The 26,338-nt window shown below is 41.9% G+C and overlaps 1 protein-coding gene across 1 annotated transcript; it reads right to left on the reverse strand.

The window, feature by feature from the left end:
• Nucleotides 1-1,267: 1,267 nt before the first annotated feature.
• On the reverse strand, nt 1,268-26,069 carry LOC114371400 (the record flags this gene model as incomplete). Its single annotated transcript, XM_028328860.1, has 6 exons — nt 25,499-26,069; nt 23,457-23,890; nt 17,637-17,798; nt 6,008-6,607; nt 3,990-4,709; nt 1,268-3,283 (listed from the first exon to the last, which is right to left on the reverse strand). Coding segments are annotated over exons 1-6 (4,503 nt in total), but the record flags the coding sequence as incomplete, so codon positions are not given.
• Nucleotides 26,070-26,338: the final 269 nt, after the last annotated feature.

Raw genomic sequence — 26,338 nt, forward strand, 5'->3', positions numbered from 1 at the left:
AAAAAGCCCTCTTCACAACAAAAGGCCCTTCGTAGTTCGGGGCCCATTTCCCTCGATGGTCCTTGACGGCATGGGACATTTTCTTTAGCACAAGGTCTCCCTCATGGAACTTGCGTAAGCGTACCTTCTTGTCGAATGCACTCTTCATTCTTTGCTGGTATAAGCGCCCATGACTCATGGCCGTTAAGCGCTTACCCTCAATGAGGTTGAGCTGATCGTAGCGTGTTTGAGCCCACTCTGATTCCTTTAATCCGGATTCTGCCAAGATCCTTAATGACGGGACCTCTACCTCAAACGGTAACACAGCCTCCATCCCATATACCAAGGAGAACGGCGTTGCCCCAGTTGACGTTCGCACTGAAGTCCGGTAACCATGTAACGCGAATGGGAGCATCTCATGCCAATCCTTGTATGACACGGTCATCTTTTGGATAATCTTTTTGATATTCTTATTGGCTGCTTCCACGGCTCCATTCATCTTTGGCCGGTAGGGCGTGGAATTGTGATGCTGGATTTTAAACTCCTCGCACATTTCCCCCATCATCTTGTTATTCAGGTTGGTGCCGTTGTCCGTGATAATCTTTCTTGGCAAACCATATCGGCAGATGATCTCCTTCTTAATGAACCTGACCACCACATTCCTCGTGACATTGGTATATGAAGCCGCCTCGACCCACTTGGTGAAATAATCTATTGCTACGAGGATGAAGCGATGACCATTCGAGGCCTTGGGCTCAATGGCCCCGATGACATCTATTCCCCACATGGAGAAAGGCCAAGGGGCGGACATGACATTCAGGGGATGCGGTGGGGCATTGACATTATCCGCGAATGCTTGACATTTGTGGCACTTCCTCACATGGACACAACAATCACTTTCCATGGTAAGCCAGTAATAACCTGCTCTTAAGATCTTCCTGGCTATAGCATGCCCGTTGGCGTGCGTTCCAAACGAGCCCTCATGGACTTCCTCGATCATGTGACTTGCCTCCTTGGCATCCACACATCGCAGGAGTGTCATGTCGTGATTTCTCTTATACAGTGTGCCTCCGCTCATGAAGAAACTGGCTGCCAACCTCCTCAAGGTCCTTTTATCGTTGTCGGCAACCTCTGGCGGGTATTCTTTGCTTTCGACATATCGCTTGATGTCGTAATACCAAGGCTTTCCGTCCCGTTCCTCTTCCACTTGGCAACAATGCGCGGGTTTGCCACGACACTGAAATTCAATGTAGGGTAGGTCCCCGTGCGGTGTTAGCTGGAACATAGATGCCAACGTAGCAAGTGCATCCGCCATTTGATTTTCCTCGCGGGGAACATGATGGAAGGAGATCTCATCGAAAGTCTTAGCCAATTCCTTGATGTAGGCTTTGTAGGGTATCAGCTTGGGATCTCTAGTTTCCCATTCCCCTCTCAGCTGATGGATTACCAACGCTGAGTCGCCATACACCTTGAGTAGTTTGACATCGGAGTCAATTGCTGCCTGGACGGCTAGGGCACATGCTTCATATTCGGCCATGTTGTTGGTGCAGTCGAATCCTAGCCTGGCTGTGAAAGGTACGCATTGATTGTCCGGAGAGACCAACACTGCCCCAACGCCATGACCTAGAATGTTTGACGCTCCGTCAAACCATACGGTCCATTTGTCCCGATCTTCGTCCAACTTTTCCTCGAACAAGGCCATGATGTCCTCATCCGGGAATTCCGGATGCATGGGCTGGTAGTCGTTAAGAGGCTGTTGAGCCAAATAATCTGCCAAAGCGCTTCCTTTTATCGCCTTTTGGGTGACGTAGACTATATCAAACTCAGATAGCAAGACTTGCCACCGGGCGATTCGTCCTGTGAGGGCTGGCTTTTCAAAGATGTACTTGACCGGGTCCATTTTGGATATCAACCAGGTAGTATGGCTCAGCATGTACTGCCTTAAGCGATGGGACGCCCATACTAAAGCACAACACGTTCTTTCGAGCAAGGAGTAATTCATCTCACAGGTCGTGAACTTCTTACTTAGGTAGTAAACAGCGCGCTCTTTCTTCCCGGATTCGTCATGTTGCCCCAGCATACACCCCATTGATTCGTCCAAGATTGTCATGTACAAAATGAGAGGCCTTCCAGGTACTGGTGGCATAAGCACGGGAGGATTCATTAGGCACTTTTTGATCCTTCCAAAAGCCTCTTGGCAATCCTCATTCCACCGATCAGTTTGGTTTTTGCGCAAGAGTTTAAACAACGGCTCACAAATGGCGGTGAGCTGCGATATGAATCTGGCAATATAATTCAAGCGCCCCAGGAAACCTCGGACTTGCCTCTCTGTACGGGGTTCCGGCATCTCAAGGATAGCCTTCACTTTTTCGGGGTCTACCTCTATCCCTTTCTGGCTTACAACGAAACCAAGCAATTTCCCTGATTTGACCCCAAAGGTACACTTAGCGGGGTTCAACCTTAATTGATATTTCTTAAGCCTTTCGAACAACTTCCGCAGGTTGACAAGGTGTTCTTCCTCAGATTTAGATTTAGCAATTATGTCGTCCACGTAGACCTCGATCTCTTGATGCATCATATCATGGAACAAAGCTACCATGGCCCGTTGATAAGTTGCCCCGGCATTCTTGAGTCCAAAGGACATCACCTTGTAACAGAACGTTCCCCACAGGGTGACAAAAGTAGTCTTTTCCATATCCTCGGGCGCCATCTTTATCTGATTGTAACCAGAGAAACCGTCCATGAAGGAAAATAAAGCGAAATTGGCCGTGTTATCTACGAGGATATCGATGTGTGGTAACGGAAAATTGTCCTTGGGACTGGCCTGATTCAGGTCTCGGTAATCTACACACATTCGTACTTTCCCATCTTTTTTAGGAACTGGTACGATGTTGGCAACCCATTCTGGATACCGAGCGACGGCCAGAAATCCAGCGTCAAATTGCTTCTTCACTTCTTCTTTTATCTTCAAGGATGTTTCGGGCTTCATCCTCCTCAATTTCTGTTTTACTGGGGAACACCCGGGATTTAGAGGTAATCGGTGCTGCACAATGTCAGAACTCAAACCGGGCATATCTTGGTATGACCAAGCAAAGATGTCTTGGTAGTCTTTTAGCAGGATTATTAATTCTTCACGGATAGGTGCGGTAATGCCTGTACCTATCTTTACTTCCCTCTTTCCACTGCCAATTCCTAAGTCTACTAGCTCTGTTTCTTCTTGATGAGGCCCCATTTCTTGGTCCTCATGGGCGACCATTCTTTCTAGTTCCAAAGGAAGTCCCCCATCCTCATCTCCTTCATCTTCCGCTTGATTCATTTCTTGCTCGAAGTTGATAGACGGGTCCCAGGTATTAGTACCTTCGGGGGACTCGTCATCGAATCTGCCGTTTTAGAAAAAGAAGTAAACATGCAAATGAATGAGAATGGGTAGAGACCAGGAACAGATGAAGAAAGATCCTTGTATTATAAATTCAAAAACAAAAGACACAGAGCCTTAACAAAATGAAAACTCTAAAGCCTAGGCCCAACTATAGAGCTTTTAAAACCGTAAAGGTTTACATTATGCTTGTTGCGTAAATGCCGGGGCGTTCCTCCACTCGCCAATTTCCCAGCTGGAAATCAGGAGGGCATGGTCGGACCAAATCCAAAGTACTCGGAACATCATCTTTGCATATCGCGAACACTTGACCTTCGTCTCCCAGACCCGCACTTACAAAGCTTCTACTTATGTGGCAGGGCGGGCTTCCTTCACTTTCTTGTCTCCAATGCGAGCTCTGACCACTGTTTTTCCTTCCCGCGATGCTTCTTTTCATGTCCGCCTGGGTGGGCTTATAGCCTAAACCATACTTCCCACGATTTCCTTGGGTTTTTATCAGGCTAGTTATGCCGCCATTGTCTTTGCCTAAACCCATCCCGGGTTCAAAACCGTTCCCCAACATAACTCGGGCCATCATTACCGCTGCATCAGACAGACAAGGTTGCCCAAAGAGGGAGTCCACGGAGGAAATGCTTACCACCTCAAAAGACTGGAAAGTGGTTTCTAACGATTCTTCTGCGGCTTCCACATAAGGCATGGAGGATGGGCAGCTTACCAAGATATCTTCCTCGCCTGACACGATGACCAAGTGCCCCTCCACTACGAATTTCAGCTTTTGGTGGAGCGTAGACGGCACGACTCCCACTGAGTGGATCCACGGGCGCCCCAACAGGCAGCTGTAGGGGGGGTTAATATCCATTATTTGGAAGGTGACTTGACAGGTGTGAGGGCCTATTTGTACTGGGAGATCGATCTCTCCCCTAACCTCTCGGCGAGTGCCGTCGAAGGCCCGAACCACCATTGAACTTGGTTTTAAGTGGGAAGCATTGAATGGTAGCTTGTCCAAAGTGCTCTTAGGCGTCACGTTTAAACTGGAACCATTATCAATGAGTACCTTGGCTACGATATGGTCCATACACTTGACTGATACGTGTAAAGCCTTATTATGCCCTCTCCCCTCGGCGGGGATTTCTTCTTCGGCGAAGGCAAGATAGTTGTTGGCAGTGATATTGTTGACCAGCCCTCCGAAACCTTCTACCGAAATATCTTGGGCCACGTGAGCCTCGTTCAGCACTTTTACTAGCAGAGCCCGATGAGGCTCGGAGCTCATAAGTAACTCCAACAGCGAGACCCTAGCCGGGGTTTTGTTGAGCTGTTCGATAACCTTGAATTCGCTCTGCTGAATTATCCGAAGGAACTCGCTGGCTTCCTCTAGCGACACCTCCTTTCTACCATCCTTTTTCTCCGGGGGCCCCTTTGCTGGAATATCTTTATTCGAAGCGTGGGGTGCTTCGCCATCTTGTTCCTCCACCACTTTTCCTTTTCCCTTGACGTCGGCGGGTTGGACTGGTAGGTCCGGAGGCGCGAACACACGACCACTACGGGTCACACCACTCAGTCCCGTGATATTTGTTATCTTGGCCGACAGCGAGCTGACGTCAGTAACTTCTTCTTCCTTCTTCCCCGGAGGTGTATATCTCCACGGGACCGCGTGACTATTTTGGTACGGGAAAGGAACAGGTTTGGCCATTAAGGGGTGTCCGGGCTTTTGCGAAGCTGCGCTTTTAGTGAAGTATATCACCAAGGGTTTGGGCTTCGCAACACCGCTCCCCTCCGTAGATTGCATACATATATGATGCTCTTCTTTTCCTTCAATGCCGACTTCCAGTCGACCTTGATCTATCATCCGCTGTAACAATTCTCTACTTCCAAACACGTCTCCATGTCATGCATCTCGCCGGAATGTAGCAGACAGGAATCCTCCTTACACCCACTATGGGGAATTACACCTCCCTTTTGTAGGGCCTCAAAGATAAACCTCCTAGGGGTTGCCACATCTCTTAAAGGTTTAGACCTGTGGGGCCTATCGGATTCAACTGCATTAACTGCTCCCCCTCCATGATTGGCGAGCGGGTTGGTCCTCACATTGGGTCGATCCTCTTGGAAAGTCAGCCATCCGGCATCCATTAAATGTTGGACCTTGTATTTAAGGGCCAAGCATTTTTCGACGGAATGCCCCGGGACACCCCCATGGTACTTGCAAGTTGCATTAGGGTCATACCACTTCGGGAAAGGGGGTTCGAGGACCCTTCCGGGAGTTACCACGGCCAAATGATTGGCGATGAGGGATGGTAGAAGATCTTCGTACGTCATTGGGAGCGGGGTGAATTCCGGCAATGGCCTCGGAGGGAAGTTCCTTGTCGTGTTGGAATTACCGGCCGGTCGAGTCGTGTTCGGAGTCGGAACTTGGGGAGCTTCCCTCTGGGTGGGTGCCTTAGGCTGCACGGGTGTTGAACTAGAGGCGTTCCCAGCATGAGCCGAGAAGCTTGGGTGATGTTGCGCGTACTGATGGGTACCATGAGGTGTTTGCTGGGGTTTGACCCACGCGGGTGTTGAAGAGACGGCATGGGCATCTCCTTCCTTCCTTTTTGCCCCTGTTGCCCCGATTCTTTTGGCGTTCACGTTTGTGGAGGAAACGTAATCAAACTTTCCTCTCTTCAATCCAACCTCGATTCTTTCCCCGGCAAACACCAGATCCGCAAAGCTGGACGGCATGTAACCCACTAGCTTCTCATAGTAGAACACTGGCAGAGTGTCTACCATCATGGTGATCATCTCTCTCTCAACCATGGGAGGAGCTACTTGTGCCGCCAAATCCCTCCATCGCTGCGCATATTCTTTAAAGGTTTCACCCTCTTTCTTAAACATATTCTGCAGTTGAGTACGGTCAGGAGCCATATCAGAATTGTACTGATACTGCCTTAGGAAGGCGGTAATCAGATCCTTCCAAGTACGGATACGGGAAGCTTCCAAATTAGTGTACCACACTACCGCAGCTCCGGCCAAGCTATCCTGAAAGAAGTGTATCAACAGCTTTTCATCTTTAGAATGAGCGCCCATCTTCCGGCAGTACATCTTGAGATGGTTTTTGGGACAAGTCGTCCCTTTATACTTGTCGAAGTCCGGCACTTTGAACTTCGGGGGAATAACAACATCGGGTACTAAGCAAAGATCCGTCATGTCTGCAAACGGATAATCCCCAAATCCTTCCACAGCCCTCAATCTTTCCTCAAGGAGATCGAGCTTCCTCCTTTCTTCAGTTGCCGGGGGCGGCCCCTCCATAGACAAAACTATTGGCGATGCTGCGATGTTGGGTTGAGGCAACGTGCCTGGTGCCGGCCCTTCGGGGATCGGGGGATAAAACTCAACATCCCTCCGAGCATAATCTTGAGGGTCTTTATGGACTTCGTCGGGCTGCTGAGGAGGCTCTTTTTCATGGACGGGAGAAGCAATGTGGCCCGCATCTTCTTGCAAGATGGGTGGTGAATAGTTGGGCGGCAATCCATAAGGGTAAGCCGCTCGGTTGTATCCCAGGTGAGGGCTGCCATCGTGCCCCAGTGTGTCCCTTCCCCGTCCTACTATGTTTGAGGGAGGATGGTGCGTAGTTGCCAGGAGAGTCGGGTCTGCTTCGGCAGCCGAACTGACAGCGGCGGCGGTGGCCGCGTTCTTCTCCATGATCTGCTTCATACCTAACATGGCCTCCATCATGGAGGCCATTTGTTCTTTCAGAGCCGACATGTCGGCTTTCATCTGTTCCTGTGTCTCCTCTTGATCACCCATCGTTCTAGATTTGGATCTGGTGCGATAGGGATCCCTTGCGGCGCGTTTAGTTATGGTGTTTTTCCCTAAAAAACCAAACGTGAGGAGTGGGTAAAGAAAGAAAAATGCATACTAGAGATGAGATGTAGGAGTGATTTGATTTGCACAAGCTTTTTGGAGTAGAAACCTGGGACCAACTCATTTTATTTCAAAAAGGAAGTCATATCTAGTCAAGGTCTGAGAGACCATACAAGTTTCCTAACGATTTCTAATTATGTGGGCCATTAAGTCTATCATATGCTGACAATAGCCGAGAAGCCCGTGAATCTCTTCGGGGGCGGAGTAGGTGTCTGCCATCGCTTTGGCCTTGGCTAACAATCGGGGAAGTTCTTGACTCCCGTTCAAGGTAAGAGCAAACCGATCCATCCACATGGTTGCCTCTTGGTGTAAAGAGTCGATCACCCTTCCTCTAGCCTCTTTTTCCGCATATACTTGGGCATACTCATCCGCGATTCTATGCTCGTGGGCCGTGGCTAGACCCAACTCTTCTTGGTACTTGGCGATGATAGCTAACATGTTGGTCTCTGTCTCGCATAAACGCTGAGACAAGCTTCTTTTGGACCTTGAACAAGCAATCAACTCCTCTTTCAGAACCATGCTATGTGCTCGCGACTGGTCCCTTTCTTCCCTTCGCAACTTGAGTTCATTATTGCTACCCCATAGAGCTCCGCGAAATTTGTTCCGGCCATACTCTTCCTTGCGAGCCCTCTTGGTCTCTTGTTCAAGGGCTCTTGCGGTAATTGCATTCTCTTCCCGTAACCCGGCGCACTCCTTCCGAACGTGTGTAGCGGCCAACTTGAACTTCTCCTTGGCAAGTTTTGCCTTTCCTAACTCGCTTTTGAGAGCTTGGACTTCTTCGTCCTCTTCCGGTGCTTCAAAATTCTCTTCGCTGATGACTTTTAACTTGGCGAGCCAATCTAAACCTCGTATATGAACTTTCAGCCATTCGTGGTACCCACCAATGATGCCATTACGAATGCCTCTAAACTCTTGATCTTTCCTTAACGGGGTTTCCCATGCCTTATGGATTCTTTGTATAGTCTTGGAATTTTGTGCGCCGAGATCCCTCACAAGGAAAGGAGACATGCTTTCTTCCGTCGGTGCTCCCCTCATGGGGTACCCTAGTTGTCTTATAGCGAGCGTGGGATTGTAGTTAATACAACCCCTCGTTCCTACCAGCGGAATGTTTGGGTATCTTCCACATGAGAAAAGGACTCCTTCTTTTCCTTCCTTCCATCGGGGGAACCAACTGATTGTTCTACCTCCTATCCCGGCCAAAAGCTGGTCCCAATCTATTCTCCTCTTTTCAGTACACGAGCGATGGCTCAGGAGCGGACATGGATGTCTTGTGTCTTGTTGGAATAAGTGTGAAACCAACCAAACACAGAGGGCGGGTAAGCAACAGATGATCCGTGCGCTACTCTTTTCGCATCTTCGGTCAAATGTATCAAATAGATCTGCCAAGACAGCTACCACCGGACTTTCCTTGCTATGGTGGTAGGCAAGGAAAGCGTCGATTGCTGCTAGGTCTACCAAACCATCCACGTTTGGAAAGAGGACGACCCCAAAAATTAGCAAAGCTAACACATCCATAAACGGGACCCAGTCTCCTTGATCGGCCATACCCCTCGCCTTGTCTTCTAGGTACTTCTGTGGTAGGCCCGCTATGCCGTTCCTAGTCTGTTTTATGCGGTCCAAACCTCTTGCTGAATCCTTGACCACGGTTGCAATTCTGCTCAAAGAGGGGAGACACCCGGAGGAAAGATATGGTTTTCTTCCCCCGAGAGGACATCCTAGAATTTCCTCAAATTCTTCAATGGTTGGTACTAATTGGAAGTCTCCGAATGTGAAGCACCTCAAAGGCTGGTCGTAGTATTGGGTAAGTGATGCAATGGCTTCTATGGACACCTCTGCTATGGTCAACTCTAAGATCTTTCCGTAAGTCTTGCGGAAGGCTTGCATTTGGAGGGGTTCCATCAACCGCCCTAATTCCTTGATGCTGGTGGTATCTAGGCTTTTGACCTTGACTTGGTAGAACCTCTTGCCGGTTTGATTTGTTCCCATGCTTACTAAAGTGAGACAAAAGCTGGTGCAAATCAAAACTCCGATATCTCATGGGTGGGATGAATGCATGATGGAATGCATATGACACAGATGCAATCTAGGAATGCGGGGGTCCGGGGAATTTGTCCCCTTCTTAGATACGACGTCTAGGGGTAGCGGAATGCCCCAACGCACGTTTTTAAGAAGGCGACACGGACCCTCCATTGGTTTGTTTACAGTAGGGATCAAGACAAAACCCATATGCAATGCCTATGCAAAAGACACAATGCGGGAATGTGCACAGTATGACAATATTTACCGAACATAAGCAAAAGGGTATATGATACTCATGCATGGCAGTGTGAAAAATGGCACGCAGCGTGTTTGCTTCGTGCCCCTATCTTATGGGACCTATAAGGGAGAGAACTAACTAGGCTTTTAGCAATAATCCCCAAGGTAGTCATATCTCTCTTGATGGTTTCTAGAGGTATCATCCCCTTCGAAGAACATATTGCAGCAGTAGGGACTACTAGCAACAATAAGTTTTCAAAGAGAAAAGCTCTAGATGAGGGTTCACTGTAATCAAGCAAGTCGGAGACCTAGCATGATCACAGATTCACCTCCACTCCTTATGTTCCCATGAACCCGGGTATAGGGCCCTTTTTCACTCATAGTGTGTGCAAACAGTGTTAGTGTTTGTGTGCATCAAATGAATAAATATTTACTTCATGCATACATTTAAAACGCACTAAAAGCAACAAAGAGTTTATATACACAAGAACATAATGAAAGGAAACCAACAAAGGGGTAAGTCACGGTAAAACATTGCACAAAATTAAATGGCCTAACTCTCTAAAAACATTCCCCAGTGGAGTCGCCAACTGTCGCAACCTACCCTTCGGCGGGAGGGCGACGCGAGACTCGCGGGATGCGTGTTCCACGAAAGGAATACGCGCGGAGTCGCCACCAACGTTTATTTGAGGAAAACGTCGGAAAAACCGGAAAAGACGCGATCTACGAACTTTTAAGTGAAAGGTTCGGGAGTTGTATTTACGCACGGGGAAGGTATTAGCACCCCACACGTCCGCCCCAAGGGACGGCAGCCTTTAATCGAATGTGCAAACATGACTTTGATTTTTTATGTTCCCTTTTTATGTCTCTATATCCTTTATACCCTTTATATTTTTTTCTCTTTTTGTGGTCGACAAGGGCGTTTCCCTTTGCTCCTACGTATTCCTCAATTTGCGATGAGGAAATCAGACCTACGTAGTTCTTTCTTATCAAGTGATTCTTTTTTACTTAAGTAGTGATCACTTTAAGGCGTTGGACCTTAAAAATGATCCATTTTACTTAGTGAGAAATTGGAATGACAAACTTCAAAAGCCTATTTTTGTGGACGAGCTTGACTAGGCGAGTTGATTTTAGCCTTAGTTTCACTTTAGTTATTAATCAATTCGATTAAGAATGAGAAATCCCAAAGAGAAAACGTCCGATTGATTTTCCGCTTTATTTTACTAAAAGATGTTTTTTTGATTATTATATTATTTTTTACCTCTTTTTTTGATTTCCAATGTGGTTACGGCACGACCGAACGGTCGGAATTCATTTTAACCGAAGTTAACGGACAATACAATTCAAACGTTCGGTGGAAATTTATTTTATTTTTAAGTTAAGCGAGAAATGACTTAAGTAAAATGGCTTAAGCATGTCAAGAGGGGGTATAAAAAGTAAACAAAACGAGAATAAAAATGCACGAAACACAATGTGGACCACTATGGGTACATAGAATGAATCGAAAAGCTTGGTTCGAGGTACTTACCCGTTGAAGATCGAAGAACGATGAAGAACGAATGAAGAACGTCGAAGAACGGTCGAAACCTTTGCGAAATTCCTCACGGAAAACGTTACGGAAACGTTTCGGAAGCGCCTCGGCTTAGATTTTCTTCACGGAAACAATTTTTCCAAGCAAATTCGAAAGAGAGAGAAGTGCCTAAGGGGCTGAACCCCTTCCTTCTTGCCTTCCTCCCCTATTTATAGCAAAATAGGGGAGGTGGTTGCCGCCCAGCTCGCCCAGGCGAGCTCAGCTCGCCCAGGCGAGCAGGGTTGCTTCCTCCAGAAGCAACCGCCTTCTGGAGGAATATTCCAGAGGGCCCAAGTGGGCCTGGGTGCTATTTGCACCCCCATTTTTACTAAATACACCCCCATCTGCTGTTTTTTGGTGATTCTTTTTCCGTAAAGTTACGGAAACTTACGAATCTCGTAACGATACTTGTTTTCTTTCCGTAATGTTACGGAACCTTGCGGATTACATAATCATCCCCTTTTTGACTTACGGAATGTTACGGAACCTCACTTAATTATGCAACGATGCTTCCATTTGATTTCCGGTGTGTCACGGAAACTTACGGATTGTGCATCAATATTTTTTTGATTTTTCGGCATGTCCTGGAATTTCACAAATTGCCTAATGAGGGGTGCCAAGCACCTCACGAGGACCAAAGAATGGTCGCACGTCATCGAGCAAAGGTCCCCGGACGAAATTAGGGTATGACAGGGGACAACAAACTGAGTGGGTAAACGCGCAGAGACAGATTCTGCGCCCTTTATCATTCAGGAACAATAACCTGAGTGGGTAAATGCACAGAGACAAATTCTGCACCCTTTATCATTCGGGGACAACAAACTGAGTTGGTAAACGCGCAGAGACAGATTCTGAGCCTTTTATTATTCAGGAACAACAAGCTGAGTGGGTAAACGCGCAGAGACAGATTATACGCCCTTTATCATTCAGGAGTAGCGAGGCGGCTGATAAACGCGCAGAGACAAATTATGCGCCCTTTGTCATTCAGATTTCGCAAGTTGGGTGATAAACACGCACAGACAAATTATGCGCCCTTTGTCATTCAAAAACAGTAAGTCGAGAGGTGGGCGGAGACAAATTATGGTCATTCCGCGCACTTTTTCACCGTCCAGAGGCGATCGTGTTCAGTGGTACACAGAGACAAATTATGGTCATTCTGTGTCTCGCCGCCCAGGCTCAGTCGTTTCCAACAAAGCACAGAGACAAATTATGGTCATTCCGCGTCTTGTATCAACCGAGAGGAACAAATTCGACAGTATCAGGATGATGTGTCGGTACTGCTCATTTTCAAATTTTTGCAGGTTCTGCTGGCAAGGAGATTCACTGGCCGAATGGTGTTTCGCTCGAACGAAATTAATGTATTATCTTTACTTCCCTTTTATCTCCAATAAAAGACAAGTAAAGAGGGGCAACTGTCATACCCTAATTTCGTCCGGGGATCATCCGTTGTTGGGATGTGACCCTCGTTTGACCACTTCGAGGTACTTGGCACCCATCGTTAGGCAATTCGTGAAGTTTCGAGACATGCCGGAAGCCAAAAGAAAAGCGTTGTAGCACAATCCGTGAAGTTCTGTGACATGCCGGAAATTAAAAGGAAGTGTTAGTGCGCAATCCGTAAAGTTCTATAACGTTCTAGAAGGCAAAAAAGGGATAATTACGTAATCCGTAAGGTTTCGTAACATTACGGAAAGAAAACAAGCATCGTTACGAAATTCGTAAAATTTTGTAACGTTACGGAAAAAGAATCACCAAAAAAGAGCAAGGGGTGTATTTAGTAAAAATGGAGGTTCAAATAGCAACCAGGCCCACTTGGGCCTTCCAGAAAATTCCTCCAGAAGGCGGTTGCTTTCGAGGTAGCAACCTAGCTCGCCTGCAAAAAAGGATAAAAACAACTTAACCAAACACTTTGTTCACAAAGAACTACGTAGGTCTGATTTCCTTATCGCAATTAAGGAATACGTAGGAGCAAGGGAAGCACCCTCGTCGACTGCAAAAAAGATAAAAAATATAAAAAGTACAAAAAAAGAAGAAGAAATAAAGACGCAAAAGGGAACATAAAAATTGAAGTCATGTTTGCACATTTAACTAAAGGCTGCCGTCTCTTGTGACGGACGCGTGGGGTGCTTATACCTTCCCCGTGCGTAAATACAACTCCCGAACCTTTCACTTAAAGTTCGTAGATCATGTCTTTTCCGGTTTTTCCAACGTTTTCCTCAAATAAACGTTGGTGGCGACTCCGCGCGTATTCCTTTCTTGGATCATGCACCCGCGAGTCACACGTCGCCCTCCCGCCGAAGGGTAGGTTGCGACAGAACAAAAACAATAACTTAGACAAAAGTAAAGCGGAAATAAAAAGTGCACAGCGGAAAAGTAAAGAGTTTAGGGAAGAAGAAAGCAAACACAAGATTTATACTGGTTCGGCCACAACCCGTGCCTACGTCCAGTCCCCAAGCAACCCACGATTCTTGAGATTTCCAATAACCTTGTAAAATTCTTTACAAGCAAAGATTCACAAGGGATGTACCCTCCCTTGTTCTCTTTGAACAACCAAGTAGATGCACCCTCTACTTGAAGCGAACCACAAAGGATGTACCCTCCCTTGTGTTCACTATTACAACCAAGAAGTTACCCGCTTCTTACACATAATTCTCAGACAGTTAGTTCTTTGAATTCAGTGTTTGGGCAAAGAATTCTCAGACGGTTAGTTCTTTGAATTCTTTTGGCAAGAGGGAGAAGGAAAGAATCAAAAGAATTCTGAGACGGTTAGTTCTTTGAATTCTTTTGGCAAAAGGGAGAAGGAATGAAGAAGAAGAATAGCACAAGTTTTTGGCCAATGAACTTTTCTTGAATAAAGAAAGTATTGAACAAAAACTCTTAGAAAAATGCTTTGAATGAATGAAAGAAAATCTCACTTTTTGAATGAAAGGAATCTCAAAGTTCTCTATATTAAAATTCGTGCCATGATCACATATTTATAATCGTTTGATGACTCCAGTTAAAGTTTGTAACTCTTGGCAATTTCTTTAAAACTTGTCACTTTAAAAGTTGTGACTCTTTAAAAAATCTTTAGAAACTAGTCACTTTAAGAATTGAGACTTTTGGTAATTTAATTTTCAAAATAAGTCACTGGTAATCGATTATGTAACGACCCGCCTCGTCGCTATGATAGCAACACTCTAATACCCGATAATTTTAATTTTTATAAAAAAAACTCCCTTAATTTTGCTTATGAAAACCGAAGTAATTTTTGTCACAACATGCATTCATCCAACAACACGCCATTACTTAAGTGAATATACATAATTATATAGAAATAGTAACTCGATACACGTTATACACATAAACGAAAATTAAATATGCTCATAAGTATAATTAAAATCCAAGTTTTACATCTTTGATTCAATAAAATAAAACTTCAAAACCAACTACGGAGGAGTTGATTACAAAACACAACTTTCTCCCAAAATAACGCCAACGTCATCACGTCGGCTCGGCGACTCCTCATCAGAATCTTACTCCCTACACGCTGCCACTTTCATTCTGCTCCCACAAACAAGGTTCGTGATCATCACAGGTATCAACCACACGATACAAAATTGCAAGGTTGAGTTCATTATAAAAAGAACCAATACCAAAACCAAACAACCACAATTATCAAGGAACATAGGCAAACATGATGAACATACACAACATTCATCATTCAACACTCATATCCAACAAATATTCATCATCCACATCCAACAATTACTCATCATCCATTCATGGACCCAATCAAGACTGCACAGAATGATGCATGCACCTGACCCAACACTCAGATGCAATGTGGTACGTACCAACAACAACCAAATCTTAAGAAATAGCCTAAGTGTGTCCACACGACACTCTCACTTAGGGAATTGTGCTGAGTTTGTCGAGACCACCCGGTTGTGCACGTAATAGCCCCTCTCCCATAGGTGATCAGTCTGGGAGCCCAAAGGTGTTCCCTACCAGGTGACAGCCCCCTAGTACAAAGTACACTTGGCCACAGTTACTCTATTTCCTGTGTCGTATGAGCTACGATCATGGCCAAAAGTAAGTGCCAAAGACCACGGACCAATTAAAGCGCCTAAGCATCCCCTCAGAAAATGCTTAGATTCTCTAACCATGCTAGTTACCCACATCTGGGCCATCCGACAAGGTCAATGCACTCTACCCCCCATGACATACACTCCATACGGCGTATGATCGTGGCCAAAAGCTAGTGCCAAAGACCCTGGAAGGTCAGTGCACAGTGCCCCCCACGAACATACACAACATCCAACATATGAACGTGGCCAAAAGCTAGTGCCAAACACCCTGGAAGGTCAGTGCACAATGGCCCCCATGAACATACACAACATGCACATGCCAATGCATTTCCAACATCAATCAACATTCCATTTCCATGTCATTCTCAACATAAATATTATCTCGTCTCAATGACGTCATCAACAACAACAACAACCTCATTTTATATTCTCATATTCATTAATAATAACAATTCATGTTGACATGGTCTTTATTAATGACGTCGTCACAAATCAATATCATCGTAATCATCATTATCATCACATATCAATTAAAATCCTCAATAGCAACATCAATAACAAATCGCATTTTGCACGCGCACACACACACACACACACACACACACACACACACACACACACACACACATATATATATACACACACATAATTTTCTCCTGAAAAACCAGCATGCATATCAATAACAATTTTATCGCATCCCATTAGTTAAAAACATAAATTTCTTGAAAGAAAAATTCAGCATGCAATAGGGACAGACAATTATCCTCATAGCTAGGTTCCCTGACCCTAACTATAGTGTTAAAACGGTAAATTTTATAATAAACTCCCCTCACCTATTGTGAGCTACCCGCGGGTTCCTCGTCACGTCACTTGAAGATCCCTTTTCGCCCTTGCTCATCGATTCCACGCAAGCCTCTACCATGCCAAAACGAAGGAGACTTAATATGGATTTCAGAAAACAAAGCTAACACCAATGCTCTGGGTCAAACACCCACGCTACTTCATGAAAGAGCTAGGAGCATTTCGAGTTTTACAAAGGGATATCATTTGGGAATTCCGACCACGCCAATGTGACCAGGTTTCAGTGTAGGTTACGAAAATAACATGCATTTCATGAAAGGATAACTTTTACAAAGTCTCTTTCTCTAGGGTTTTTCAAAGGAAGCATAAGACATGCAATGGAGGTTCCAAAGTCAGAAAAGATGCAAAGACAAGCTGAAACTAACAAGAAACAAGCATAGAACCATGGTTACCTCGAAGGAAAATGAAAGGTCAGACTAGGGTTTCATTCTCTACCGAAATCGCGAGCCAAGTTGGAAAATTCCGCTTCGGTTGAAGGGTTCCTTTCAATGTGGGTCTCAATGGAGAACAATGGCGGTTTGTGATGGCTAATGGTGGTTGTGGGTGATGGAGAAAATGCTTGGGGCGTTAGAAATGACTTTGGAAGAAAGAAAGGAGAAGGAATTCCTAAGCTACACGAAAGCAAAGGCTGAAATGCTTAAATGAGAAATTCTCTCGGGAACGGAAGCTTCACACACACTCCAGACATCTTCTCAAAGATCCCAACAGGCAGATCGTGTACAATTGTCTTGTGAAGCTGCAAACCAAAATTCACGAAGATCCAACGGTTATCGAAGGCTGGGCAACGTTTTTACCAAGGCAGCTCATGTAGCTTCCTCAAGAAGCTTCATTAAGAGGCTTCCTCAAGAAGCTTCCTCGTGGCTTCTTTGAGAAGCTTTCTCATGAGGCTTCATTGAAAAGCTAGATCCTTATCTACCCACACCCCTTTATTAACTAAATTAACCTCCTTGAAAATAATTACGGATAAAATAACACAACAAATATAATCAAACATCAAACATAATTATTAATATATAGATATATATATCAGGGTGTTACAGATTACCATTATAGTGTAACCGATTGCACATCAACAGATATGACTCTTCATGTTTAAATTTAAAAATCAAAACGTTTAGAAACACTAGTAATCGATTACAAGTATTGTGTGATCGATTACACAAGTTTGAAACTGTTTTATCACAAGTTGTGACTCTTGAAATTTGAAATCTAACGTTTTAAAACATTTATAATCGATTACATGCTCATGGTAATCGATTACAGCTTTGTAAATCAATTTGAAAAGAATGTTGGCTATTGGTAATCGATTACTGCCTTCTGGTAATCGATTACCAGAGAGTAAAACTCTTGGTAAAAGATTTTTCTTTGAAAAATTCTCTTGAACAAAATTGTGCTATTCAATATTTTGAAAAACTCTTTTAATACTTATCTTAATTGAGTCTTCTCTTGATTCTTTACTTGGATCTTGATTCTTGATTGAACGACTCTTTGATTCTTGAAACTTGCTTTGATTGAACGACTCTTTGATTCTTGAAACTTGCTTGACTCTTGATTCTTGACTTGAGTCTTTGGCATCATCAAAATAAACTTGGAAAGCATTGCTTCCACACAATTCTAGCTCAAAACAAACTCTTGATGCAACAAATTGAGGCCTTAACAAAGCAGATAGGCCAACTTCCTCAGCAATATCACCAAGGTGGACCACAAAAAACACATCAAGCTCACCAAGTTCAACAAATTTTGAGATGTGATTTCTGTGGTGGTAGCCATCATAATGACCATTATTCAACACCTGGTGATGGAAAATAAGTAGAGGAGGCCTATTATCTACAGAACCAAGCCAGACCTCAACAAAACTTTCAAGGAAGCTACCAAGGCTATAGAGGTGGCTCAGGTTCAAATCAGCCTTATGGCTAGAGACCACAAAATTCTGGTCCCACTAACACTTCTTTTGTAGGTCCTTCTAACAACTCTTATAGAGGTTTTTCAAATAGGGGTCCATAACAACAACAAGCTCAATCAGATATAATGTTAAAGATGGAAGATACTTTAACACAGTTTATGCAGGTATCCAACGTAAACCAGAAGAACACTGATGCTTCTATTAAAAATCTAGAAGTTCAAGTTGGACAACTGGCTAAATAACTATCTGAACGATGAATTCCGTTATTTCTGTAAATCTGTTATTTTTACTATTCTTTTACTTTCAATTATCTTTAGTTAGTTAAACCAAAACCAATGACATTCGATTAAATTTGTATATAACTATTAAATTGATGACCTTTATCCGAATGAATTAAGTAACTCAAGTCCCTGTGGAGACAAACTCTTTTTATAAATGTGAAACCTACAACAACAATTGGTACGCTTGCCAAAAAGTCCTAACAGATGTTTAGTTTGACTTTAAATACGACTAATATTGGGACTCCTGTTGACTCCTTGGCAAGCATACCAATTTGTTCAAGTAATATTAAAATGGTAAGACCAAGTATCAAATTCCACAGGGACTATGTTTGTATCCAGAGTTATATATCTAATGATTAAGCAATTAGCGACTCAAATCGTATCTTGTTCATTAATTAACTACAAATATAACTAAGTGAATTTACTACAAAGCAAGGAACATGAAAGGTTAAGAAAACAAACACTTGAATGATGTGAGATGGTGTTGTGATGAGTTAAGGAACGTGTTGGGTGCTCCGCTTGCCAGAACTACTCTTGATCTAGTCTTAATAGATTTTTCTCTTTTCAACATGAATATGATTATTACCCGCACCTTATAACATACTCTAACCATGACCCCTCAAGTGGGAGAGCCTAAATCACCTAATATCGCTCCTAATCCCTTAAGATATATTATATAATTTGCATTACGAGCAAAGATGCATACATAGGCTAGACAATATCACTTTATCCCTAGACATGGATTACCTAGATGTTCTTCCCCAGTTCTTAGCATCTAAATATTTCCCAATGCCTAAATCCTAAAACAATTTACGAAAATGGATGATCAAACTAAAGACATGTGAATGAGCACAAAGATGAACAATAATATCAACATCATATTAATAGACAGTTTAGAATCATTACTGTTAGACAAATGGCCTTAGTTATCTTAAGAAGATGGGGGTTGAATTAAGATACAAAGACTATTCCCCAGTTAAAATTTCACTCTCTCTTTTTGGATTAACAATGCACCCTTAACATGAATTACTCAAAAGACAATTCAAAATAAACTTCTTTAAAGAAAAAGATAAATAGCAATAAATAAAAGAAGTTTAAGGGAAGAGAGAAATGCAAACTTGATTTATACTGGTTCGGCCACTTCCCATGCATACGTCTAGTTCTCAAGCAACCCACTTGAGATTTTCCACTCTCTTTGTAAAACTCCTTTTACAAAGTCTGAACCACACAGGGACAACCCTTCCCTTGTGTTTAGGAATCCTTTACAACAAGAGACCCTCAGTCTCTTAATCCCTTTTCAGAAGTAAGAAGAAGAGAAGAAGAAATCTCTCTTGAAAGAGAAAGATATTACAATTAAAGATCAATCAAGATTCCTTATTGAATATAAAAGTGTTTGACCAAAGAATCCTTTTTGAGAGGATAAGACATTTCAGTTCAGAAAAACTCTCTTAATCTTTTGAGAGGATAAGACTTTTTGGGCAATAAAAACTCTCAAAAATTTTCGTATCCCAAGTCATTTATATATAGACCTTTGATGGCCATTCAAAAACATTTGAAAATATGTGACTGTTGGGAGTTATATTAAAAAATCCTCACTGGTAATCGATTACAATAATGGAGTAATCGATTACACAGTTACTTCTGAAGAGTTATGACTCTTCTCATTTGAAATTTGAATATTTAAACACTGGTAATCGATTACCAACTTACTGTAATCGATTACACAACTTTGAAATTTAAATTCAAATTTCTTATGGCTGTTTTAAAACGTTCCAAACTTCTGGTAATCGATTACAAGCCATGTGTAATCGATTACATGCTTTCTAAAATATTTAAAACCTTTTCAGAAAGCATATTGGCCACTGGTAATCGATTACATCCTCTGCTAATCGATTACCAGAGAGTAAATCTCAATTTAAAATGATTTAGATAAAATTCTTTGGCCAAACCTTTTGCTTTATCAATTTGGAAACTTCTTCCTAAGATTCTAGAGATCAACTTGATCATATATCTTGATTTTCTTGGATTCTTGGATTCTTGTCTTGAATAAAACTTGAGAAGTACTTGATCCTTTGGCATCATCAAAACATCAAAATATCTTGCTTCTACAATTACATCAAAGAGAATCTAGTTTGTAGAGCTCCCAACAATGAGTGGTTTTAGCCTCTCATTGTCATGAGAGACTTACAAATATAAAAGTGGGATGAAAGGAAAGAAAATGGAATAGAAATGGATTGAAACAAATCGGCCAGAGCTCCGAAAATGGATTTTCCTTGCATTGGTTTATTTGTTTTTCTCTGCTTCTTTGTTCCTATGCTTCTTCTATGGTTACTTCGTGCTTAGAAAATCAAATATTTTCTTTCTTTTTATATGCTTCACCAACTGGTGGATCAATCAAAACTTTCGTGTGCACTTGGTGCAACACTCGTGCTGAGCGCGCATGTCCAGCTGGATCAAGTGGCCACGCGCTACGCTGCAAGATACGCGCTTAGTGCACTTGCTCATGATAGTTGTCTTCCAACGTGCCTTCTTGCGCTAAGTAGTTTTCTTGGGTGGAGTGGTTGTGACTCACTAAGTGAGGAGGTCACGCTAAGCATGACACTTTAGTTCTTCAATCCTCTTTCATGCCTTTACTACAACTTTACACAAAATTCAACCAAAATCACTATAAAATCATTAACTTTAGCATCTTCTGGGTTAAAACTTAGAAGAATTTAAGTTCCTATTGTTTTAACATAAAATAAGAAATAAAAAAGAAGACAATGAGATAATTTCTATGTGATTTCAGTATACAAATGATGTATGCATAGCACTTATCAACTTCAAGTGATGGAATTGCAAGTGTTGGGACTACTAGTATTGGAAATTCTTACGGTATTACTTTTAGGTACATTGTTATTTGTTTTCATCTTTTTTCATATTTATTTTTTTGTCATATTTATAATATTAATGGATCATATTTTGTTCATTTGTTTCAGCAAATCTGGTTGCAACAAATTTGGTTGTAGTAAATCAGGTTGCAACAAAACTTATTGCAAAAAATTAATTTGTAGGAAACAGTTATGATTCAGACTATTATAGTAAATCTCATTAAAGAATATTTTGTTTTAATTTGTATTAGTCTATTTTAGAATATTATGTTGATTGTATTAAATGAATCAATTTTACTAATTTAAGACATTTGACAATATTGTGTTAATTATATTGGATATTTGGATGAATCATGATATTGACAATGAGATCAAATTTAAATGGGTAATCTGTTGGCCCGAATCGAATCGAACCGTTAATGAATGGGTTGGGTTTCAAAAACAAATTGTGAAAACTGAACCAAACCAAACCGATCAAATTTGATTGGGTTGAGTCTTGAATTTGGCCAAAACCGGTTCGAGCCGACCCATGAACACCCCTATAGTTTGCACAATAAGGAAATATAAGGCTTTGAGACTAACTGCATAAACCATTGAAGGATGGAAATGGATTGTTACACTTTGGTATATGACCGAGTGAAACTTTCCTGATTTAAGGTCATAGAGGGATGCCATAGGTCCATCTATCCTATTGAAGCTTGATGACATGGGTTGATCCCAAAAGGATTTATGTAACAAAGACTACCCTTGGATTCGAAAGGAACCCTAAGGACTCTAGGTGAGCGACTGACATTGAATGGACACCACCATCACAATTGCCTTCGGGCATCTTCCACTAGCTTATTGTTGAATGAGTTTTCTTCTCAAATGTGCTAGTGTAAACCGTGGGGATTCTTTTTTTATTTATCTTAAAAATCACAAATGTGTGCGCGTTCCATTCCAGAATTCAAACTCAAAAGCAAAATTAGTTCTTCCTTGATCCACATGGCCCTTATTGGGCTTGTAGCGTGGCCAGATGTTAAGAGGGCTATGATAGAAAAGGTCAGATTGGCTTAAAAAGTGTTTAAGGGTTACATAGAGTAAGAACCTTGAGCACTTTACTTGCACTTTATTCATTTCAACTTTTTGGGTTGGGCTCTACTCCATTTGTCTTATACATTAACCATCATTGTACTTTTTGTGCCTTCCTTGTGAAATTTGGAGAACTTTTATCTCTTTTTGCTTTGCTTGCCTTTGGCAGACTTGACTTCTTTAACATCATTGGGGCCCAGCCTAGAGCTTAGTAAACCTCATGCATAAGTTGCTTGTATTGCTTTACCTGCCAGTTTAGCGATGGCTCCTACTCTAGTATATATATATTATTTTTTATTTTTTTAAGAAAACAATTATACTATGCCTCAAAGTAGGTAGCGAAGGATAAGTTAGTGTTTGGGATGAAGAAACACAATCATGTGCCATCTCAATTCTTGACTGGAGACTCTTACAGTTTGGATTTCAGGAAAGAACCTCTGATAAACACGCTCCTAATTATTTTTTTTCTTTTTTCATATTTTTTATATATATACCCAAACTTGCGTGGTGTCTATCATTGCCATCGGTGTAAGGTTCAGAGGCATTTGCTGTTGTCGTTGGTCACACCTTTGTAGCAAGAAGAAATGAAAAGAAAAGAAGAAATGAAAGAAACTATGCAGGTTCTCAAAAGAGGATTTTCAAGGACAAGAAATATTTAAAAGATTTTCAATTGACAGATTAAGCCAAATGGCTCTCACTCTTCACAAAACTTCTAAGAAAGATAAGAGAAGGTCGCATGCATGTTTGTATTTAGTATTTATTAATTTGAAACACAGTCAATCAAATGTTTATTCAATTTTACTCATCGCTAAATTGCCTTCCAATGCTGCAATCCAGGATTACTCAAGTATCTGACCAGAACTCCTACGACAAATGCTATGTTGGGACGAGTACAAACTTGAGCATACATCAGACTTTCTACTGTTGACGCATAGGGAATCTTCTGCATCTCAGTTCTTTCAAGGTCATTATTGGGGCATAGTTTGAGACTGAATTTGTCTCCTTTAGCTATTGGGGTATCTCCTGGTTTACTATCTTTCTTTCATGTCGGATCTATTAAGTACTTTATCGATATAGCTCACTTTTGAAATTTTTCGTTAGAAATCTCTTGGTCTCCTGTAAGAAGCCTATATCTCTGCTAGCAAGCAGTATATCATCGACATATAATACCAAGAATATGTATTTACTCCCATTGAACTTATGATATACACAATCATCAACTACATTTGCCTCGAAACCATATGACGTAATGACTTGATGGAACTTGTAATACCTTGATGGGAAACCTATTTGAGACCATAGATGGATTTCTTTAGTTTGCATACCATGGACTTTGAGTCACCTAACACAAAGTTTTCTGGTTGCACCATATAAATCGTTTCTTCAATGTCACCATTTAGAAATGCGGTCTTGACATCCATCTGATGTATCTCTAAGTCAAAATGAGCTACCAATGCCATTATAGTTCTAAAAGAACCCTTTGAAGATACTGGAGAAAAGGTTTCTTTATAGTCAATGTCTTCCTTCTGAGTAAAGCCTTTAGCAACTAGACAAGCGTTATATCTCTCGATATTAACCTTTGAATCCTTCTTGGTTTTAAATATCCATTTAGAACCAATAGGTTTGACACCTTCAAGCAATTCGACTAGATCCCAAACTTCATTGTCTTTCATAGACTTCATCTCATCCTTCATGGCATCAATCCATTTTTGAGAGTTAGAACTGGGTATAGCTTGACAGAAGTTGATTGGATCATCCTCTGTTAAACCAACACCATCCTCATGTTGGAGAAATATAATATAATCATTTGAGATTGAACTTCTCTTCTCTCTAATGGATCTCCTTAATGGCACTTCTTGAGGTTGTTGAGGTTGCTCTAAAGGTATTTGAGGGAGAACCTCATTGTTGTCTTGTTCTGGAACAATGTCAATAGTTTGAACATTGTCTTCTATTATTGGAGTTGTGTCTTGAATAGTAATAGGTACGAGGACTTGATCACTGTAAATAACAAGTTCTTCCTCAAAGACAACATTCTTTATGTTCTCTTCCTTCCCAAACTCAACTTCCTCAAGAAATCTCGCATTTCCCTTCTCGAAAAAGGATCTTAAGGTGGGATTGTAAAATTTATTGCCCCGAGAGCGTTCAGCATAGCCAACAAAATAGCAGCTAATTATTCTTGAGTCCAGCTTTCTTTCATGTGGCCTATAAGGCTGTGCCTTAGTCGGACAACCCAAAATGTGAAAATGTTTAATGCTTGGCCTTTTACCAGTCCAAAGTTCATAAGGGGTTTTGTTAACTGCTTTACTTGACACTTTATTAAGGATGTAAACTGCGGTCTTTAAGGCTTCTCCCCAAAGTGACTCTGGCAAAGAAGAATGACTAATCATACTTCTCACCATATCCTTAAGAGTTTGGTTTCTTCATTCCACACTCTTTGAGAAAAAGCGTAAAATGTCCTTGATGTTGTTCTCCTGATCCATCATATCAGCCATAGTACTCACCACCATGGTAAGACTTGACAGCCTTAATTTTCTTTCCAAGTTGAAGTTCAACTTCAGCCTTGAAAGTCTTAAAAATGTCTAGGGATTGGGACTTTTCATGTATCAAATATAGGTAACCGTATCTAGAGTAGCCATCTATGAACGTAATGAAATATTGTTGTCTATTCCAAGAAGTTGTAGGAAAAGGACCACAAATGTCTATATGTACTAGTTCTAAGACGTTTTTAGCTCTTTCGGCACCTAATTTCTTTATGTTTGTTTGTTTTCCCTTTATGCATTCAACACAGACCTCTAAGTTTGATAAATCCAAAGGGTCAAGAATTTCATTCAACACAAAAATCTCTGAATTCTCTATTTAGAGATATGGCCTAAATGCTTATGCCATAAGGTGGTTGAATTCTTGTTCAACTTTCATTTTGTACCATGTGAACTTATTTGCAGTATTTCATTATAGGAACTAACAACATCAAGCATGTAAAGATTATCAATTAAAGAACCAGAACCAACCATATTTGAATTTTGGTAAAGACTAACTTTATTATTTCCAAATGAACAAGAAAATCCAAATTTGTCCAAACTAGAAATAGAAATCAAATTTCATCTAAAAGACGGTACAACAAAAGTCTCAAATAAATTCAAATAAAATCCAATTTTTAACTGTAATCTAAAAGTTCCAATAGCTTCCACTACAACCTTCATGCCATCACCCACAAAGATGAACCTTTCATCATCACTTGGCGATCGGCTCCACAGGCAACCCTGCATTGTCATACTTATGTGAGTAGTAGCACCAGAATCTACCCACTAAGTATCTTTAGGTACAAAAGCCAAATTAACTTCATAACAAAATAGAGTAAGAAATTTACCTTTCTTCACACGCCATGCGACATACTTAGGACACTTTTTCTTCATGTGTCCCGACTTCTTGCAGAAGTAACAGGTAAATTCCTCATTCTTCTTTTGTTTCTTTTGCTGAGAAGTCCCTTCCATAGCACCCTTAGTCTCCTTCCTTTTCTTATTCTGAGAGGTCAAAGTTAAATAACCACTTTCAGTCCTATCTCTCTGCAGCCTCTCCTCCTCTTGCACACAGCGAGATATAAGCTCATTGAGGGACCATTTGTCCTTCTGAGTGTTATAGCTCACTTTGAATTGCCCAAAGTGTGCAAGAAGAAAGATCAAAACCAAGTGCACGAGCAAGTCTTCACCAGGCTCTAACTTAAGTGACTTGAGTTTGGATGCGAGATTGGACATCTCCATAATGTACTCCCTTATGTTCCCTTTGCCTTTATACTTCATGGAGATGAGTTTAGCCAAAATGTTATTCGTCTCTGCTTTTTCATTTTTGGCAAAGTATTGCTCAATTTCCTCAAGGAATTTCTTTGCACTTTGACCCTCAGAAATAGAGCCCCGAAATGCCTCTCGAAAAGAGCGCTTCATGATCATAAGGTACATTCGGTTGGACCGATCCCACTTCTCAATTTTTACCTTATTAGAGGTTTCCAGAGTGGAAAATGGGTCATTCCGTCCTCAGTGCCAAGTCCAAATCCATACAGCCAAGAACAATTTCTACGGCTTCCTTTCAGACCTTAAAATTTGTCCCATTCAACATTGGGATAGAATTCACTTAGGCAGTAACATTTGCAGCACTGGCAATATTAACTAAAGAGAGAACAAAAACTAATAACATGTTCACAAATAATCAAGCA

The sequence above is a fragment of the Glycine soja genome, chromosome 10, assembly GCF_004193775.1.
Source record: "Glycine soja cultivar W05 chromosome 10, ASM419377v2, whole genome shotgun sequence".
Lineage (NCBI taxonomy): Eukaryota > Viridiplantae > Streptophyta > Magnoliopsida > Fabales > Fabaceae > Glycine > Glycine soja.